General features: G+C 35.4%; 1 protein-coding gene across 3 annotated transcripts in view; it reads left to right on the top strand.

Moving 5' to 3' along the window:
- Nucleotides 1-14,503, top strand: part of FCHSD2 (FCH and double SH3 domains 2) — a 218,251-nt gene that overhangs the window by 77,163 nt on the left and 126,585 nt on the right. For 2 of the 3 annotated variants that reach the window (XM_081065005.1, XM_081065004.1), the window contains exon 4: nt 11,572-11,648. The exons of the other annotated variant lie outside the window; for it this stretch is intronic. In XM_081065005.1, coding sequence (XP_080921131.1) covers nt 11,572-11,648 — 77 coding nt within the window. The remainder of the gene's footprint in view (nt 1-11,571; nt 11,649-14,503) is intronic. 3 annotated transcript variants of the gene reach the window in all.

The raw sequence follows: 14,503 nt of genomic DNA, 5'->3' as shown, positions 1-14,503 counted from the left end.
GATTGGATATAACTATAGATATACCACATTTTATTTATCCATGCATCAATTGAGGACTTTCTGGGTTGTTTTCTCTTTGGGGCCATTATGAATAATGCTGATACACACATTCTTATACAAGTTTCTAAGTGGACACATATTTTCAGTTCTCTTGAGAATACTAGCAGGAATGGATGCATGGGCCATTTGGTAATTCTGTTGAACATTTTCGGGAATTGCCAAACATTTTCAAAGTGGCTATAGCATTTTATATTTTCACCAGCAATGTATGAGGTTCTAATTCCTCCATATTCTTGTTCACACTTGGTATTATATGTCCTTTTTTTACTTGAGCCATCCTGGTGGGGTAGTAGGCAATGGTTTTGAACTGTAACTGTCGTGTCCCATATTCAACTCGTGTGTATCTATTCTACCTGCATCAGAAGGTATTGAATCATTTAAAGACTCAGATATTTCTCTCACTGGTGTTAGTCCCTTGAGGAGTGACTTACTCATCTGTTTGAATGTAGGGCCAGCGAGTGAATGATTGAGTGAATGAATGTATTAAAGTGAGGTTATGGTAAGTACTGTGACAGACATGGGCGTAGCACTTGGTGAGAGTTTGCCAGAAGGAACAGTCGTTTCAAAACGGAAGCTAAGTTCTTTTTTAAAAAGTTTTAAATGTGAATTTGTTTCATGGACAGTGGAATTTACATTAACTAAATCTCATATCAGTTAAAGAAGGTTATCTACTTACGGTTGGTTTACTCTTAACAGCACATGTGTTCTTAATCAAAAATTTGTAATGTCTTATTTTAATAGATTTGATGTCTTTGAAGAATAAATCTCTGTTTCTAAGCATTTGAGAAAAATCTTCTTTTAAATGAATTTTGGGCAGAAAGACTTGGTCATATTTTCTAGCATGAGTTCTAGAAACTGTTGAGTTCCATCATAGGTAGATAAAGTAGTGGCATCTTACACCTTTTACTAAATAAAGCAGGTATTGTCCCTTTGTCTTACAAAGGAGGGAATTAAGAGATGAGTAGTACAAGAGAGGTAAGAAAAAGGAAAAAAACTGATTTTGAATCTTGTAGAATCAAAAATCCAATAGAATAATATTAGAAATAATTTTAATTACATCAGGTGTTAGAACAAGTAACTTAAAAACTGCCATTTATAAACTAAGGAATCTAATGACTATTCAAAATTAAAACCAAAGAGCTTGGATGACATAGCTTTAATTAATAAATGCTAGGGAACAGTCTTCCCTTGTCAGTGCTGCACTTCAAATCCGATGGGTTTCTATCTTCAGCCTGTTTCATTATGCCTGTGGATGAAAACTGTTTTATGTACATGAAGGGAGAATGGTTCTTATCCCAGCTTTGCCTGAGAATATGTATCTCATGCTTATAAGATGCAGTGGTCCACATTAATACATTGCTATATGTATTTCATTGGCAAGGGAAGGTGTCACCAACAGAGAAGAGACAAGAGACATAAGTATTAATAAGAAGGCAGAGCCGCCTAGCAAGAACTTAGGGAAGAGCATGGAATAAGCTGTGTATGGTGTTTGAGAAATGTACCTCAAACACACACACCACACACACACACACACACACACAGACTGATACCACCCCCACCTCAGTCTGCGCCATGTCATACACAGTATATAGCCTTCTTTCACTTAATAATATGCATTTAAGGTTCCCCCGTGTCTTTTCATGGCGTGTGTGTGTATGTGTATGTGTGTATATCTCACACATATTGTAGTATAGTGCCCTTAATGAAAACACTCTGCTTCCAGGGGGGGAAAAACCTGCTTGTTTTTCCACATGACTGCAGAACAATTACAGCTTCTACTAGGAGCCCTTCTCCTGTTCCTGGGAAAATAGCTGGGTTGGCTGTCATTTGCATAATCGTCTTTAGGGCTATTGTGGGCGGGTTTGGGCTGCTGACACAGAGCTACAGACTGGCCACCTGTCCAGAACAAATGAACTCGGCCTTTGTGTAACATTATTATCTGTTTCTCCACAGTGTTATTTCTAAGTAATGAATAATTTGATTAAATATTATGGAACTATTATTTAGGAACGTTTGTGTTGAACTTAAATCTTCCATTTGGGGAGAGAAATCTCCTGCCTCTTCCACTGGCACAACTATATATTTCCATGCCCTCTCTGGCATAGTTTTGTAACTGCTTTTGTGAAATTATCCTCATGAATATTAATTAGGAATGTGAGAATTTAAAAAGAAACTTCAAGATGATTTGTATTCATCCTTCTATAAATTATAAATTAAGTGTTGTCTGATGTTTTCTTGGAGTCCATTTTACTTACATGAAATAATTCATTATTTAAAGTCAGCAAAGGAAGAAGAAATATCTAAGGTCTAGAAATCCTAACCAGTGCTACTTCATTCATTGTCTTTGATAATTAACCTCATAATTAACCTCATGAGTCATTTAGGAAATTTTTGTCCTAATGCACACATTGCTATGTTAACTGATTTTATTAATCATCTACATTCAGCCTGTGATGGGAAATTCTTAGTTTTTTTTAAACTTACATGTGACATAATGTTGGTATTTCATGTACATAATGACCAACTGAGCTGAATTTTCATGTTAGAATTAACTTGTATTGTAGACCCTGCAATCATATAAGAAAAGTCTCAATATCAAGTCAGTGGTCAATGAATTAGTAAGCATTTTTTAAAATTACTTGCCAGTTATTTGTGGGCAAAATTTACATGGTTATGACAATAATCACTTGTCTTAGTTCTCATTAAATGTTTTTTGAATGAAGATAGAATACTGCTAAGAGACATTATTGAGTACCTATTGTATACATGTCAGGTATTTTATGTTATTTCCTTTTTTTATTATAACTATCTTTTGAGATAGATGGTAATATTCTTTTGGTAATATACTTTTTATAATTGACTTCAATTTTTAGCAGTTTTAGCTACACAGTGATTTTGAGCAAAAAGTACAGAGTCCCTACACATGCACAGCCCCCACCCCACCCCCATAATCAACATCCCACCAGAGTGGTACGTCTGTTACAGCTGACGAACCTACAGATGTTATCACCCGACTCCCCAGTTTTACATTAGGATTAACTCTGGGTGTTGTACATTCTGTAGGTTTTGGCAAACGTATAACGACATATGTCCAGCCTTACAGTATCATACAGAGTAGTTTCACTGCCCTAAAAATCTTCTGTGCCCCCGCTGTATATCCCTTCCTCCCCACCTAACCCCTGGAAACCACTAATCTTTTTATTATCTCCATAGTTTTGCCTTTTCCAGAATGTCATATAGCTGAAGTCACACATTATGTAGCCTTTCAGATCAGCTTCTTTCACATAATAAAATGCATTTGATGTTCCAACATGTCTTTTCATAACTTGACAGCTCATTTCTTTTCAGTGCTGAATAATATTCCATTGTCTGGATGTGCAGCATGTTATTTATCCATTCACCTACTGAAGTATTATCCTTATTTTACAGATGATGAGACTGTAAGTGAGATCAAGTAACTTGCCCAAGTTCACATATATAATACATGTCAAGTCTGAGACCAAATCCCATGATCTAATTAGTGGTCTTTAGAATAGGTTGTTCACACTGTTGGGGGTGTACAAGATGATTATATACACACTCTCACTGTTTGTTTGGCTTTGTGTTGCACTGTACAGCAGTTTTCATCTGATTCAGTGTGTTTACAGATGATACTCTCTAATTTAAAGTAAACTATTTTGAGATAACTAAGGGTCATGCACATGAAATTATTATTCACTTGCTGATTTGATGCATTCCAGTTTCTGCTTTGAAGAAGGAACTGCTTTTACAGCTGTCTTGGAGATCAAGTGGGCAGTTCAATCATGCTGACTAATCTAACACCTTTCTTATTGTTTAAAAACAACAGCAATAAAACCTTCATGTCAGAAAGGCTCATAAATAGCTATCAACTAATCCAGGCATTGAAATGTAACCTTAACAAAAAAATTGAAAAAAGTTGCAATTCTTATGATGTCTAGTGATTTTGTAATGTTCTAAATAAGCCAAAATTATATACATTTTGCTCTAAAATTGATAAGCCATATTTCTTTTCCAATTGATAATGTTTAAATATTATAAAATAAACCCACCAAATTTACTTTTTGCCAACAAATAATATTACTCTTTATTGGAAAATGACTGTAACAGTGAAAAAAATATTGCTTTTATTGCTAATAGCTTCCAGCAAGTTGGAAAGAAAAATTCACAAAACGTGGGAGAAAGAAAAAAATTCATAAAAGTGAAAACATTGTTTCTTGGTTAAACAACCTATTGCAAAATGGAAAGTGAAGTAAAAACTATTGGAATGGTATAGATAAGCTAAGTCAGTGCCTTTTAGTCAGGGTTTTCTCATGATGAAAGCTTGCATATTGCTCTGGGAATACATGGAGGAGTTCTAGGCGAAAACAAGACTGCCTGGAGGGGGGAACATGGTTGAAGTGAGCTTGAAAGTGGTTAAAGAACTGGCATTTAATATTTAATATCAGGTGTATTGGGCCCTGTGTCTCCTAAAGGGAAAATGCCTTTTATTAAACAGACTTCCAGGTTATGCGCTCATATTGGCAACAGCATTATATAAATTGCACATATAACATTTCCTCTTTGTTTAAGTCCAGGATTTATGCACATACTTTCTCTTATGAAATTGTCATACTCACTTTCAGTGGAGAACGAAGCATATTTCAGGCAGATGACTTTGATGTCGCTTACATTTATTAAAGGCAACAGTATGCCTTTTGTGTAAACATAGTAAATTAAGATGATACATCCTAGTTGTTAGAGTTATGACTTTCCAAGGCAGCATCTTTTGAAGTGTGTTTTTATGATTCTGTAGTAAGCACTATGATAGTAATAGTGTTTTTATTTTGAACTGAGTTAAAGAAAGACATTGGAGAGTCTTTCTAAAGAAGGAGAATAACTTCATGGAAAACTACTTGGAGAGCAGATATCTCCTGGGAACTAAAGAAGAATTCAGTGTATAAGTGTTAGCATAAGTTTCAAAGAACAAGTTGGATGCTTACAAGTAAAAATTTACTCCACCAACCCATCTCCCATATTTCCCCTACTATTTTACATCACCATTTTTTTCATCTAAGTTATGCTAAACCCTGTAATGCCCTTCTTCCTTTCTCAGTTGGTCAAGTTCCTGTTCATTCTTTTAGATCCAGTTCCAGTGTACTACAGTCTACATAGGTTTTCCTGACATATCTCACTTTAGGAGTGGTAGTGGCTTTTCCTGTTATACTTCTGGTAAACCAGGATTGTTTGCATTATAATCAAACAACCCTTTCTGTAATTAAATAGCCTACCAATGTATTCCATCCTTGGGGGGCGATGCTATCTATCATCCATCCAGTTGTTTGAGGCCAAAATCCAACGGGTCATTTTTGTCGTCTCCTTCTTATCTTTTACATAGCTAGACCATTACCAATCACTTAAATTTTCCCTACCACATATCTTTGTAATCATTCTGGTTCTCTGTATCTCTAGTGCCTCCACCACAGTGTAAGATGTCATCATCCCTACCAGAATACGGCAGTAGTCTTCTTTGGATATGAAGAGTCTCTTGTAGATAGTGTATACAGTGGTACCTTGGTTTTTGAATGTAATCCGTCTGGAAGACTGTTCGCGTTCTGAAACGTTCGAAAACAGCCAACAGCTAGGCCTCAGGATCTTGCACTCAGCAGAAGCCACGTTGACATGTTTGACTTCCGAGGCGTGTTTGAAAAACCGAAGCATTTACTTCTGGGTTTATGGCGTTCGTAAACCGAAATGTTTGTCAATGGAGACGTTAGAAAACTGAGGTACTACTGTAGTTGGATCATGTTTTTTAATCTATTCTGCCAGGCTCTTTTGGTTGGAGAGTTTAACCATTCACATTTAAAGTTAATTATTGATAAGGAGGTATTTACTTTTGTCATTTTGCATTAATGTCTCTTTTGTGTTTCTTTAGTTGAGTTTTTGTAGTAGAACATTTAATTTCCTTATTGTTTCCTTTTGTGTATATTATATAGCATTTTTCTTTGTGATTATATTTAGCATTCTAAAATTGTGACACTCTAATTTGAATTTATACCAGTTTAACTTGAGGAATATACAAAACCTCCACTCCTTTAGAGTTTCATCCCCACCTTTTTTATTATTGATGTCACAAAATTACATGTTTGTACATTTTATGTCAGAAAACATAAACCAAAAAGGTTTTTTAATGCATTAGTCTCTTACATGTAAACAACAAAATGTGGAGTTATATACCAACGTAACAGTAATACTAGCTTTTAAACTAACAATTTTTTAAAAAAGTGTTAGTCTCTTAAATCACATAAAAAACAAACCACTTTTATGATACTAGCTTTTATAATTGCCTATGTATTTACCTCTAATGAGATTTTTATTTCTTCAAGTTACTATCTAGTGTCCATTCCTTTCACCCTGTCGGACTCCCTTGAGCATTTCTTGCAGAGCAGGTTTAATTTCTCGCTCACTTTTGAAGGACACTTTTGCTGGATGTAGTATTCTTGGTTGACAGTTTTTTTTTTCTTTTAGTACTTTGGATAACTGGACTCACCATCTTCTGTCCTGTTAAGTTTCTGTTGGGGAATCTGCTAAGAATCTTATTGCTGAGCTCTTGTGTGTGGCAATTTGCTTCTCTCTTGCTGCTTTCAAGATTTTCTCTTTGTCTTTAGCTTTTGACAATTTCATTATAATGTGTCTTAACTGTGAATCTCCAAGTTCATCCTACTTAGAATTCATTGAGCTTCTTGGCTATTAATATTCTTTTCTTTTGTCAAAACCAGGATGGCTTCAACCATTATTTTTTCATAATCTTTTTGTCCCTTCTTCTCTCTCTTCTATTACTCCCACAGTGCATATGTTGGTTTATTTGATGGTGTCCGAAAAGTTCCTTAGGCTCTATTTACTTCAGTGCAGAATAGGGGTACAAAAATGGCTGCCTCCCTTTGTGTCTGCGCCTTTGTGTCTCTGCCTCCTTGCTCATAATCAGCAATCAGTGATCACATATCAATATCAGCACAGATGCCCTGATATTTGGAGGACAGTGCTCTTATTGCCCACCCTACATTCATGCTGCTCCAGGAACAACTGCGTGGCTGGGAGATGGGGCTTACTCTTGCTGAGCTAGGTTCAGGGATTGGATGAAAGTAAGTTCATTTAATGTCCCAGGAGTCCCCTGGAAATTGCAAGCCTTCAAGAGACTTCAGAGTTACAAAATAGTTACACAAGATGTTCTGCCATTGAGTCTCCTGTTTGGATTAGGAGTTAGATGCCTGGTGCTTCCTACTCTACTATCTGCCCAGAATCTTCTCCTGCTGTAGTCTTCTAAGTGGGGATATAACTCAGAAACAGCAGGTGGAAGAGATACATAGGGCAATGAAAAATATTTCAAAACTTTCTTTAGGGGTGGAGGTGAGGTTCTGTATAGCTATTAAAGTAATTTAAGAATAGTTAAGACAATGATTGTATAATTTACATCTGTTTGAGAAGAGTCCAATTTATGCAGTGGACTTGTTAATTTTTAAGTCATTTGAGAAGTGTTAGGAATTCATGATGAAAAGTTACAGTGTATAAATAACATGCTTTCCTATGATTTTGTAGAGCCATGTTGGGGAAGAAATGGATACAGAATAACCTGTATACAGAGAGCCATGGAGCACACTCCTGCTCAGCTTTCTGTTGTAAATGGGCAAAAGGTTAAGCCATCAGTCCATTTCCCAGTGTCTACTGAACAGTGGCTTTCTTTGTGATGCTTCACTTGTTAGAGCAATATAGCAAGTGTGATTGAGAGAGAAAACAAAGCAAGCCTTACATCAGACACTGGTGGCTTTTTAGAAAGTTGGAATGGGTTGTTAGTGGATGTTCCAAAGAGTATATTGATAGTACGTTTTTATGGAGACCACTGCTCCAGAGTAAACTATATTTGGAAATCAAATCAACATTATACATCAGTGATACTCAGGTAAATGTAAATACATATTATATGTCCAGTGCACCAACCAGTTTTAGAGAGTAATGTTGTAGGCTGGGGAAGTGATTAAAAACAACAACAGCCAACACTCTTTAAAACATTGCCTGCCCTAGGTTTATTTTCCTTAGCCATTTAATTGGGGTAGATTCTATTTCTATATAAATAAACCTTTTATTTATAAGATGTAGCTTTAAGCATAACATAAAAGGGAAGCCAGTTAATTTAAGTATAGAATGCTTTCAGTGGCATGAGATGTTATTTAGGAACTTTCCTATAAAGGCCACTGAGTATTTCTCGAGTGTCCACGCAGATGAGATCTTGAACAGCTGCATGGAGCACACACAAGTCATGATTCCTGCCTCTGTTAACTAACTTGAATAAAGTCTTTCATCTACAGATCTCAGTGTTTGTCTATTTCATGAATACCTCATCTCATCTCTAAAGGGCTCTTTCAGTTTAATACAGTTCAACTTTGTGGTTTAGAACTCTAGAAATTGCTATTGTGACTTATAATGCACACGAAAAATAACAAGTTAAAGTAAGTATTTTTTAAGAATTATATAAAATCCACGCTAAAGTGGTGAGTTTTTTGTGAAGCTTTAGAATAACTAGGGATTATAATTCAAATTTAACTAGTTGGCTGATCTTAAGTAAATTATGTATCCTCTTTAGTGTCCAATTTCTCTGTGGTTATATAGCAAGGCCTTAACGGAGTTAAGAGGAGTAAGTGTTTTGAAATGCTTGTTAATAAGTTCATTTGTTTTATATAAATTTAGAGTGCTGTTTTTCTGTCTTCCTAATCTTACTTATAATCTGAGGCTCAAATAGTATCCCATGTTCTGTATGAAGTGTTCTGCAACCACTTTAGCAGTGGTGAAACTGAAAAAGTCACTATCATATCATTTACTAGGTGTAATTTGTTATGGAAATATCAGATGATCTTTTCCTCATCTGTGTACCTGAATCACGTATTGCCACTTATTTGGCAGTAACCCAGGTGTTGCCTGCCATTTTATGCTACATACTTCTTATTCCTGCCTACATATTATGAGCTCTTCACAAAAATTAATGTGTAATTCCTTGTAAGTATGGAATAAACTTCTGTGTTTTTCTTTTTTTTCATTGCTTTGGAATATACACATAACCTGTGTTCCCTTCCAATAGTGGAGATGGCCATATTTGACTATAATTTTACTAAGGAACTTATTTATTTTATTAAAACCACCTGGTTATAACCTTAGACATCTGGTACAGTATTTTTTTTCCCTTTGAGCACATGAAAATTAGGAACCAGAGAAATTTTGATTCAAACATTTCTAACTGACAATACAAAAACACAAAAGGAGTTTGGGTGTTATGCATTAGAAATAAAATTAGATAGGTGACATTTATTTGTGTAACCAGTGAATATTACTGACATCAACCAAATGTGACGCTCTTTGCTGTTATAGCCTGGAGACATAGTGATTAAAATAAAATACACAAGATTCCTACCTCATGGAATCTATAGTTAGTAAACAGACCAAATATATTTAAACCAGACAGCAACAATGTGATAAGGATTAGAATAATCAGGGTGGCTGGAGAAAGAGTAACTGGCTGGAGAGAGAGTAACTGGCTGGAAGGTGAGCTACTTTGTATACAACAATTAGGAAAAAAAGCCTCTTAGAGAAAGACACAAAGTAAAACCAGAAGGTTGAGGAAGTGCCTAGATTGTGGTCCCTGAAGATGGTTTCTCTCTGAAAGGATTCAGAATTTCTTGGAAAACTAGTTTACTGCAGATCTGGAATAAGAGCTGTAAAAGAAAACAAACTATCAAAATCTATTGAGTCATGACATGGGAGCCAACTTGGAAGGACTCCCACTGATCACAGATGTAACAATTAGCGCATCAAAAGAATGCTAACTGCAATAAATTAAAACATTTTATTCAAAATATATGCGTGCATAATGTTACTTTAAAAATTCATTGTTTACCTTTGGACCAAACTGGACAATCAAGTATTTATCTTGCCTTTCCTCTAAGAACTATATCTCAGGATAACCAAATAATTCAGTGGGGATAATTCTTTTAAAAAAATTGCAGCTAATAAATGTAGAAAGAACATTCTGTTTTAATTACATGAAATTCCAAGGCAATGACACTTTTCACATTTTCCTTTATATACTTGTGAATATTTTGTGTTAGAAAATTTAAGACTCAGTTTAAAGGAGGGGGCAATGAGAATTTAGGTAGGATTGGAAGTGGTGGGAAGATATTCCATACAACTAGGAACAGTATGAAAAAGATACAAAAGTGCAATCCTGTGCATATTCAGGGAAGACTTAGCAATTGATTCCCCAAAGTACAAGGTATATAAGTGGAAGTATTGTGGATGTGCTGCTGTGAGTTCTCAGAATTCACAGTACCTGGAAATAGTGAAACCAAACTATTGCCAAGTTCAGGAGGAACTTGAGAGTCAAAGGAGCTTCTCTACAGTTCCTGCTACCCTTTGGGCTCATTGAAATACTGATAAACAGAAGCATTCAACAATTAATTAAGCCAAACTGATTTGGCAGCAGACCTTAGTAGAAAGTTTCCATATATAGAGTGCAGCATTAATTTTACGTGGGCAACCTCTGTTTAAAGTATGCAGTTGTTAGTTAATGTGATTGTTCTTCATCTAAGCATTTTATTTATTCTTTTTAAAGTTGCATGTATAGAGATGATTATCCCAAAGTTAAAGATTTCTAATCTATTACATTGGGCCCCGTTATAGTGTTAGAGGACCACAGATGTTCCCATCTAAAAGTAATATGTTCTGTATTCAGAGTGAGTAGTTGAACATCACTGGCCAATTAAAAAATCCTGATACCCACTATACCTGTTACAGATAAATACTCTGTTTTTCCCAGGTTCATGTTGTATGGAAAACACTAAGTGGGTATATTTCTTTGTAAAACTAATATTTTTCATTTGAAATAATTTGTGTCACGGCATTATTTAAAAAGCAAAAACTCTTAAAATCTGCCCTGAAAATTACTAGTATGGAATAGCACCAAGTTTTGTCCATTGATTTTTACAAGTCAGGGTGTAGCTGTCTGCTCCAAATTGTATGTGTTGTTTCCTTTCCCAGTATTTGAGAATTTGGCTGCTGGGATTTAGAAATGCAATACATGCCACAGCAGAGGAATGGTGGGATGTCAAGCCATGTAATCAGAGCCCTGTGGAGGTGGACAGCTGTGTGCCCTGTGATATACCTGAGGTAGTTTGTTTTTATGAATGGTCAAATAGTTTGGTGAACTGTAAAAAGCATATCAATTAAGTTTCAATTTTCTCATCCTTATACTCACCCTTTTCCTAAAAATGGAGACGAGAAGATTGTGGTAACAAGGAAAAAGTTACAGTGATCTACCATTTAACTTTGATTCTTTGCTTCTGAGTTAAATTTATATTTAGAAAGATGGAATTTGCTAAGTACTGTATTTTAAGGAAGAAAGCTTCCTTTGTGGCACAATAATTATTTTATATGAAAATATATATACATATATATGTATTTTTTTAACAGGGTATCCAGAAATTGGCTAGTCAGTATCTGAAGAGAGATTGGCCTGGAGTAAAAGCTGATGATCGGAATGATTACAGGTAACTTAATAAGTAGTTGTTGCCCATTTTCTTTAAAAATGATTTCACTCAGAGCAATGTCACATATAATGTAGACTCCAGTTTTTTTTTAAATTTCTTCTTTGCTATGTTTTTAGGTATAATTTTAAAATTAACAAAGTTAATGCTCCACAACATACATAGGTAATCTATATAAAATAGATCATTTTCATGTCTTAAACCAAGATTGTATTTGTTTAATTCATTAATACCCATATATAAATTTAAAGAATAGATGACAATGAAACACAAATTATTTCCTCAGCGACCTATAGGTGAAACATATTGCAACAATAATGAAACAAGATTCTAGTGTCTACCATGATTGTTGATTTTTTTTTTACTTCTAAAACAAATTCTAAATTTGGAAAAGATGGGATTTTGTGAGCCTAGGGGGAAAAAGTTTATAAATTTTATTGATATTAATTTATTTATTTAAAAACTAGGTATCCAGAAATAGGCTAGTCAAACTCACGTGCACATTTTGAAGAAGACAGATGATAAAACAATACAGTATCCTCGATGACCTACAGATATCGTTAAAGTGTTTAGAAGTTAATTTTTTCTTTTTTTGAGGTTAATTTGGAAGTATTTATTGATTTTTGTGCTCAAGATTGTCCTTAGTGTTGAGGGAATGAAAACTCAAAGACAAGATCTCAGAGTTTGCAGTCTGGTTGGAGTTAAGACTAATGCCTATGAAACAATAGCAGAGAATCCAGGGTAATTAAGAACTCAGTACTGAAGTGTATGGTTTGGAGTCTATATATGAAATCAAGTTGCTGAATTGTCAGTGAAGACTATTCATCAGATAATTTCTTAGTGGGACTAGAAAACTTAAGGCATAAGGGAAAACACAATAGGTCTTCACTGTTGCAGGAATGACTGATAACTTGGAAGGTGGCATGATACTATAAATAATAGATCCATATAGTTGCAATATGGGAAAATATAAGAAACAGAGATTTTTCTTGTGGACTTTCCTGTACCTATAAAGTTTCACTAAGGGGGAAAGAAGAGATGAAATTCTAGGCAAAGGAGAAAAGCAAAACCTTGAGATGAGAGAGCGAATGATAAATTTCAGTGTTGCTGGAATGAGGTAAGCCCAACCAAAGAAGAGATTGCTTGCCAGAGGGTAAAGAACTCCAATTTATAGATAGGCTGTGTTCCAAGTTTGTTTGAAATTCAGGATGCAGGTTACCAAAGAAATAAGGATTAAAAGGCTTTGTACCCAGACTAACGTACACAACCAAATTTTAAAAAGTGTGTTAAGCCAACTTTTACTAAATATTTCACTTTATGTTAGACGCGATGCTAGCAACTTTAACTTATCTCCCATTTGAGGTACATACAATTATCCTCTTTGTTTACTAGGAAACTTGAGTTACATGCCTACTCAAGATCACACAGCTATTTTAGCAGTCCTTCATTCATTCTTTACTGATGAGATGGATGTGAAATATCTACTTTGTACATGCTAGCTGGTAAAGCAGACGCTAGGAGTAGAGAGACTAGACGACATGGTGTCCGTCCTTAGGGAGGGTACCGGAGATGGCCACCATAAACAACTGCAGTATTGGGCAGTAGCAAAGGTGCGCTGGGACCAGAAGAAAACTGGTTTCTAGAGCTGAGTCTTGAACGATGTGCACGAGTTTGCCAGGGTTGTGCAAAAGGGATTCTAAGCAGAAGTAATTCCTTAACGGCATGAGAAAATGTGAACGTTTGGTAACAAGGAACAGTTCAGTAAGGCCGAAGGGAAGTATATGGGTTGGAAGGTGAGAGGAATAGTGGACATGGAGAATACACAGATAGGCATCATGAAGGACTGCGTATCGCGGAGTTTCTTTTTTTACTAAGAAGATAATTGAAGCATTAAAGAATTTCCACAAGAAAAATGATACATTTAACTTCACTTTAGTAATAATATGCAGGTGAATTCCGGGGATGGGAGGGAGAATTCAGAAAGAGTAGAATTGTAGGAATTTAATGCCTCGCCATCTCTCATTTGAACCATGAAAATTATAGTAGAAACTAGGTTGTGGGGGATATTTCAGAGAGATTTAGAAAACCAAAGCTAGAGGACTTGTAGTTTTGTTTTTTGTGTTTCTCAGTTTGTTCTGAGACTGACTAAACAGTTTTCTGTAACTATTAAACTATAGCTTTTTTTGTATCTCAAATAGCTCTTGGAACATAGAAAGCACTTTATAAATATTTTCTGACTGAAGAATGAAGCAGAGGGAGAAAGAGGCAGGACTATATATAGTATGACTTCCAGGTTTTTTAACTTACCCACTGAGAGGATGGTGGTGCCCTTGTGAAAAAAGACAATAGAAAAATCAGGATCAAAGGTGAAAATGGTAATTAGCATTTTTTTTTGTTGTTTATTAGGTGTTTATTTTAGTTCTAGTCTATTTAAATTTCCCTTTTAACTTTTTTGTTTTTGTATTTATATTGGTAGTTTTAAAATTCTTACCCAAGTAACACATGCTTGTTGAGTATGAAGTGCAGCCCCTCCTCTCTCCCCAACGGCCTCCATTCACGTTTCTACTCCCCTAGAGTCACTGCCTTTTAAAAGCATGTGGTTTTTTTCTCCCATATTTCCCTGCATGATGCATACATGAACGTACAGAGCTTTGCTAATTGTAATCATTGTGTACATGTGCTGCTGTTACTCTCCTGGCTTACACACATCTGCTGTAGACGAACGTTTATGTCAGTGTGTTCAGGTCCCCCATTCTTTTTAATGGCTGTGTTTGGGTCACAATATGGGTAAACTATAGTTTTTGTTGTTCATTTCTCTGGTGGTGGTTGTTTAGCTTGTTACTATTGCAAATAATGCT

This window comes from Rhinolophus hipposideros (assembly GCF_964194185.1).
Source record: "Rhinolophus hipposideros genome assembly, chromosome: 10".
Classification (NCBI taxonomy): domain Eukaryota; kingdom Metazoa; phylum Chordata; class Mammalia; order Chiroptera; family Rhinolophidae; genus Rhinolophus; species Rhinolophus hipposideros.
The sequence above is the reverse complement of the archived record's forward strand: the minus strand, read 5'-3'. Positions and strand labels throughout refer to the sequence as shown.